The sequence below is a fragment of the Gadus chalcogrammus genome, chromosome 15 (assembly GCF_026213295.1).
Source record: "Gadus chalcogrammus isolate NIFS_2021 chromosome 15, NIFS_Gcha_1.0, whole genome shotgun sequence".
Lineage (NCBI taxonomy): Eukaryota > Metazoa > Chordata > Actinopteri > Gadiformes > Gadidae > Gadus > Gadus chalcogrammus.
Genome location: NC_079426.1, coordinates 1,020,711 through 1,028,210, shown reverse-complemented (window position 1 = coordinate 1,028,210; position 7,500 = coordinate 1,020,711). Strand labels below are relative to the sequence as shown.

Genomic DNA, 7,500 nt, shown 5'->3' with positions numbered 1-7,500 from the left:
ATATCAAAAATTGTGCTGTAGTTGCACAATCACAGGTCGGCTGTACGGGGGAGGGACAGCGCAATAAGAGAAGTTATTACATTTTAATTATATTACATTGTTATAGCAGTGGGGGCAATTTTCCAGCTGTTTGTTTGGCAGGATGCTGAAGCCTGCAGGAGAGGAAGCGGTTCCTCGTTATTCCTTGCCCACTGTCTGCCGTGTTTCTCCAGGCAAGAGGAGCGGTGGCCTGGTGCACATCAACCGCCACAGCATCCAGGCGGCGGCCGCCAGCTCCGGGGCCGACGAGCTGCTGGGCCTGGGGGTGGCGGTGTACGACCAGGAGGTGCTCGAGCAGGGCGTGATGCAGCAGGTGGACCAGGCCATCCAGGAGGCCGGCCAGGCCGCGGCCAAGGTGGAGGCGGAGAAGGAGTACGGGGCGGTGCTGGACGACGTCAGGTAAAGCGAGCCGGAGCGCGGAGACGTTCGGACACCAAGCACGACCCCGCTCCGAGGCGCGAGGCCGGCGTTGCTTCGCTTTGGGTTTACCGCGCATCACTGTTTGCCGCTTGTCGACGCCCTTGTTTGTGTGGTTTTTAATTAAAACTGTTTAATTAATTAATTAATTAGTTTAATTAATTTCTCATGTGTTGTTGAATGTTTACATGTAATTAACCGATCACGTTAAGTGTGATGTTGTTTGGTCACGGCTGATTCTATTGGTTGTTTTCGTATAACTATGAAAGCTCACACAAAGGATTGGATTTATCATTCTCAGTGGTTATTATTTTTGTTTGTTCTTCGGCCTTTGAGGACCTTGCTTGAAGAATAAATAAATATAACGAACGACTCTCTAGTGACCTGCTAACCCTGAGCTACTATGCCTCAGACTTTTGATTTCTCAGACCTTGTAGTAATTAACTTTTCTAAAAGAACAAGTGCCTTTCTATCTGGGAAAATAGTTAACAACCCATCAATATTAAAAATGAAAAAAGCTAAAGAGACTCGTCCGTATTTTAGCATCCACTTCCTGCGCTGCTTGCTCATATAAAGGACTGCTTGTGATCCTCTCCACCTTGGTGTGTTTCAGGTCCGTGACCATGGCTCTGAAGCACATCAACAAGATCTTAGACCAGCTGACTCCCTACGCATCGAGCAAAGACATCAGCAGGAAGATTGAGTCGGTGAAACGGCAGAAGGAGAACAAGGTAAAACCAAACAGCCACACATGAGGTCGTGGCACTGTAGCCTATGAACGTCAAATACGGGACAGTGTAGTCCAGCCGTGAGGGTGTTTGACTCCCAGCTGAAGGTGTTCGGTTCTTAGCCCCAAATACCAATAGTCCGTCTTCAGGCATCCTTGAGCAAGATGCTGAACCCCCACCTGCTCATTCATGATCATCAAGTCATGCAAGCGTAATTACTAGATAATAAATTATGAATATTCTTAAAGGGACATTCAAACTATTCATTATGATCTTGACAATGATTATTCTGATGTTGATGATAAGGAGCAACCTGATGTGCAATCTCCAGGAGAAGCAGCTGAAGAAGATCCGCGCCAAGCAGAAGAGACTGCAGGCCATCCTGGGGGGGGACGACTCGCTACGGGTGGAGGCGGAGCTGCTGGCCGAGGATGACGGGGAGGAAGGTGAGCTTGCACACTCACCTGTGCGTCGGTTAACCCATGTGTCTTTGAGCTTGGAGTTTTTAATAAGATGCACCCCTGAAATTATTAAAAAAAAAAATTGGGGAAAATGTCAGATGCATCACAAAATGTCGACTATATTAGCAGCAGGACTGCAGTTCAACAGGCAGGACCGCAGACCTCTCCAGGCCCCATCTGTGTGTCTGATCCTCCGCCGGTTGTCTGCCCCCAGAGCCGGGGCCGTCCACGCTGGGCAGCATGCTCATGCCCTCCCAGGAGACGGAGTGGGAGGAGCTCATCCGGACGGGCCAGATGACACCGTTCGGAACGCGCATCCCGCAGAAGTCGGAGAAGAAGGAGCCCCGGAAGCTAACGATGGCCGAGGACTCGGCCTTCGACATGTACCTGGCCGACCAGGCCAAGATGGCCGTCAGCCGGAAGAGGCCCGCCCCGGGCAAAAAGACCAAGAAGAAGAAAGGCACGGAGGGGGGCGTCGTTGGGGCGGCGGGGGCGGCGGGGGCCAACGGAGCCGTCCCCTCGTCCACGGACAGGAAGCTGCAGAAGCGCATGCGCAAGCTGCAGGCCACGGCGCTGAGGGCCCAGCCCCGGGCCCGGCCGAAGGCAGAGCCTCAGGCGCCCAGGCCCCCGAAGAGGTACCGGGCCGACGGGGGGGGCACGGACAGCGAGGGCTCGGAGTACCTGCCCAGCGACGAGGGAGTAGACCCGGAGAGGGAGGACAGGGAGGCGGCGGAGGAGGGCTACGGGGACGACGACGAAGACGACGAGTACGCGCTGAAGGGCTTCAAGAAGAGGCCCAAAGGGAGAGCGTCTAAGAAGGGGAAGAAGAGAGAGGGGAGTGACGAGGAATACGCGCCGGGCAGCTCTGACGAAGACAAGGACGACGCCGGGAAGAAGGGGAAGGAGAAGCGGTGCCAGGACGACGGAGACGTGGAGTTCTACCGACAGAGAATACGGTGGGATAAGGTTTTAACTTCCTCTTCCTGCCAGGCTTCGGTTGTGCAGCTTTATGGACCTATCACGGTTCACTTTGTAGATTTACTGCATTTATTAACGGAGAGTTGCACTCTTAGGGAAGATACACTTTCCACCTCGCAGTGTTCAGATAATCAAACTACTCACCCCGATAGCTTAGCGTGTTTAATTCGACTCTTGGAATTGAATCCGCAATATATCTGTATATCGGGCAAGGCAAAACCCGGTTAAACTTAGTACCCCTCAAATATTATCATTATAACCAGTTTAATAGATTCATTTTATTCATTTCTACTCTTGCTAACCATTGGACATACTAAACACCCACACCCACGCCAAAAATAGGACACGTGCGCACATCTCAGTCGAATAAAAAAAAAAGAACAATTAGACTAAATGATAAATAAAATGTTGGCCTTTATGCACATTATCACTTTCAATAAACACCAGAGTGCGCCTCCGATCAGTTCAGCGCATTCATAACGGCGGGAGGGTGCTGTGTTATGGTATCACCCTGTGTGCTAAACAGAGACAGGACCAGTGGGGTACCGATGGCACTGTCGTATGAGGGCACAACTAATCTCCCTGGGAGATTGGCAGCTGGTTCTTGACTAAGCACATTTCTCTCTCTCTCGCTCTCACCCTAGCGTAATTATCCTCCTGCACACATTGCTTTTACACACACACACACACACACACACACACACACACACACACACACACACACACACACACACACACACACACACACACACACACACACACACACACACACTTTAAATTAATGGAAGAGCAGAGCAAGGCCCTGATGAGATTTTCATATTTATAGCTAGCCAACTATTTGTGTTGGCACTCACCCTTTTCACTCGCAGCCCCAGAGTGCAGTCGGTGTGTCCCCTCGTCTGGGTTGACACGGGACCTGGGTGTGGATGCTGGCTCATCCGCACCATAAGCTAGTGGTATGCGTGACTCTGAAGGTGCACGTGTGTGTGTGTGTGTGTGTGTGTGGGTGTTTGTACTTAGGTGAGTGGGTGTTGGTGGGCGGGTGCAGTAGAAAAGTGTAATTAACCGAACCAATGCTTAGTCTTGACTTAATTAGAGCGCAGAGCCTCCCAGGCCCGGCTCAAGGACCGCCCCACGGCGGCGTGACAGGGCCGGGTTCAAATGAAGATGGATTCTTATCCTTTCCACCCCACACCTTTCCGGGGAAACCCTGCGCTGCTAATTGTCCGTATCAATCTTCATTTGCGGCGCGCCGACGACTGTGGCTCTCGCTGCCGCGCCCGAGCCCCCCCACTCCCCCCATCTCCGTTTAAACACAGCTTGTCTCCTCCTCCACCCTCCGCTGGTGAGGCGCCGCGGCTCCGCGGGAATACCTCCCCCTGCTCCGAGCAGTTACTTTCCCCAAACAAAACCCTTGAACCTCTGACCCTCCCGTGCTTCTAATTAGCGCACGTGTGCCGTGCGCTGCTCCTGCACCCTGTCCGCTCACACCAGGCAGCCGCGCTAAGGCCGATGGTGTCTTGGAGGAGACCCTTCACTGGGCTGAAGGCGGTGTTTCAGGAGGCGATTTGCATACAAGATTTAAATTGAAATGCTATAGCAAAAACAAAAAGGTTTAAAATGTTCCATTTTGTTGTCATTAGAGCTTCGTCCGGTTCTAATGCAAGTTTTAATGTTTAAACTTCAATTGAACCATGAATTGTTCGATTAATAATAATATATATCATATACCAGGGAAAAGCTGTACACATACACACTGCGTCTTGCCATCCACCACACTGCGTCTGGGCCTAACCTGAGGCCTTCTTTGGGGCAGGAGGTGGAGGAGACAGCGCCTACGGGAGAGGGACGAGAAGAGGCAGAGGGGGGAAGACGTCTCGGAGGAGAGCGAGGAAGAGTTCGACGAGGGATTCAAGATGCCGTCCTTCCTCTGGAAGAAGCTCTTCAAGTAAGTACTGGAGCAGCATGTGATTAGTGTGTACTGGTGGCATGCAGGCTATAGCCATTAGCCAGTCACATGTTCTCCATCGAGTAATGGTTGCAATTAAGTAATATCTACGTTGTTACATAATCCATCAGTGATTAGATCTTTAAAGTCCAGAGTCGAGTTGAGTTATAATTAATAAGCCACTTTCTGTTTCCGTTTAACTATATTTACCATTCAAATTGTTTTCAATACACTCCCTCTCATAAGAGAGGAAAATTGGGGATTCAAATACCTTTTCATTTTCTTGTCATGCGTTTGCCCAAGTGTGTTTTTTATGTCGTACTGTGTATACACACTCAAACATGTGACCCACGTCACAGGTACCAGCAGACAGGTGTGCGCTGGTTGTGGGAGCTCCACTGTCAGCAGGCAGGGGGCATTCTGGGAGATGAAATGGGACTGGGCAAAACCATCCAAGTCATCGGCTTCCTGGCCGGCCTGAGCTACAGCAAACTAAGGACCAGAGGCTCCAACTACAGGTAGACAAACACTGCAACACACACACACACACACACACACACACACACACACACACACACACACACACACACACACACACACACACACACACACACACACACACACACACACACACACACACACACACACACACACACACACACACAGGCGATAATACGCACAGTAAACCATTGGGCCTGCGACTGTGTGTCTGTGTAGTATGAATATTTGATTAGGGGGATATCTGCTTAAGAGTGTTCTGTTGAATTATTAAACATGTTTCAATTATCAGACTCCTCACTTTCTTACAGCAGAAAACAGAGGAAACACTGATATGACGTTGTGTGTATGTGTGTACATGTCCAGAGAATAGGCACCGATCTTTCCTGGCCAACATTCAACGCTAATCAAGCTCTGCAGTTTTCCCATAGATGTGCACTGAACCCCTGACACTGTGGAAGCAGGGCTTACAATGGCCTGTACTGAACCCCTGACACTGGGGAAGCAGGGCTGACAGTGACGTGCACTGAACCCCTGACACTGTGGATGCAGGGCTTACAGTGACGTGCACTGAACTCATGACACTGTGGAAGCAGGGCTTACAGTGACGTGCACTGAACTCATGACACTGTGGAAGCAGGGCTTACAGTGACGTGCACTGAACTCATGACACTGTGGAAGCAGGGCTTACAGTGACGTGCACTGAACTCATGACACTGTGCAAGCAGGGCTTACCGTGGCATGCACTGAACTCATGACACTGTGGAAGCAGGGCTTACAGTGGCCTGCACTGAACCCCTGACACTGTGGAAGCAGGGCTTACAGTGGCCTGCACTGAACTCATGACACTGTGGAAGCAGGGCTTACAGTGGCCTGCACTGAACTCATGACACTGTGGAAGCAGGGCTTACCGTGGCATGCACTGAACTCATGACACTGTGGAAGCAGGGCTTACAGTGGCCTGCACTGAACTCATGACACTGTGGAAGCAGGGCTTACAGTGGCCTGCACTGAACTCATGACACTGTGGAAGCAGGGCTTACAGTGGCCTGCACTGAACTCGTGCCGGTTTCCTGGAGGTGGGGCCTGCTCGGTCGATACCGTGTCTGCTACAGACGCCCACAAATTGATTGCTTGCAAACTCAATTATGGCCGAGTATCAATAGCTTCCACAGAGCAGAGCATCATACCAGCCCATTAGAGGGAGAGAGAGGGCACGCAAGGTGTGTGTGTGTGTGTGTGTGTGTGTGTGTGTGTGTGTGTGTGTGTGTGTGTGTGTGTGTGTGTGTGTGTGTGTGTGTGTGTGTGTGTGTGTGTGTGTGTGTGTGTGTGTGTGTGTGTGTGGAACGGCTTGTGCTCGTTCTCATTGACTAATTGAGTTAGATAGATGGCATGGCCCTGAAGAGTTAAACCTTAGTAACTCTTGTCTCTGTATGAACATTTGCATTTGTGATGCTAATCATGCTCTCCTACCCTTCAATCCCAGCACGCCAAAACAAACCACCGCTTGATTCGGTCACAGCAATCATAGTCATTCATTTTATGAATGTGCGCACACATTACACACACACAAAGACAGGCAGAGACATTGTTGGAACTCAGCTGAGTACACGCACTGGTTGGATATAGACGCTAAGTGTAGGATCCATCTTTGCCATTGACTGGTATATATGTTTTGTTGGTGTTTAGCAAGGCTGATGAGGAAGGGACTACACAGATTATATGATGGTTAAGTTATTCTCAAAGAGGGATTCTGCAGACCGACGCAACGGAGCAAGTCTGACTTGATGTGTCTGTGATAGGTTGTTTGGTTGTTTGAAAAATAAGGCTTGCTATGAGCAAAAGTAGAATCGTTGCAGCCTGTTTAACCGGCTTGACAATCTTTTGTTCTTTGTGTGTTTGTGTTCATGATAATGTCCGATTTATTTGCCCTGTTGTGCTGTACACCGCTACGTTACTATAGTTTGTGTGCGTGTGTTCCTGTAGGTACCAGGGTCTGGGTCCCACAGTGATCGTGTGCCCAGCCACAGTCATGCACCAGTGGGTGAAGGAGTTCCACACATGGTGGCCTCCCTTCAGAGTGGCCGTCCTCCACGAAACCGGCTCCTACACCTACAAGAAGGTAGGGCCCTCACTCACTCAATCACCCACTGAGTCACTCATGGAGTCACTCACTCACTCACTGAGTCATTTACTGAGTCACTCATTCATTTACTCACTCACTCACTCACTCACTGAGTCACTAACTCACTCACCCACTCACTGAGGCACACACACACACTAACACTGAAGCACACACACACACACACACACACACACACACACACACACACACACACACACACACACACACACACACACACACACACACACACACACACACACACACACCACACACACACACACACACACACACACACACACACACACA

At 50.4% G+C, this 7,500-nt stretch overlaps 1 protein-coding gene across 1 annotated transcript in view; it reads left to right on the top strand.

The window, feature by feature from the left end:
* ercc6 (excision repair cross-complementation group 6) overlaps window positions 1–7,500 on the top strand; it is a 15,536-nt gene that overhangs the window by 911 nt on the left and 7,125 nt on the right. Inside the window, 7 exon segments of the mRNA XM_056609837.1 lie at window positions 213–438; window positions 1,070–1,187; window positions 1,516–1,630; window positions 1,860–2,601; window positions 4,440–4,571; window positions 4,931–5,089; window positions 7,056–7,273. Of these exon segments, the coding sequence (XP_056465812.1) occupies window positions 213–438; window positions 1,070–1,187; window positions 1,516–1,630; window positions 1,860–2,601; window positions 4,440–4,571; window positions 4,931–5,089; window positions 7,056–7,273 (1,710 nt within the window).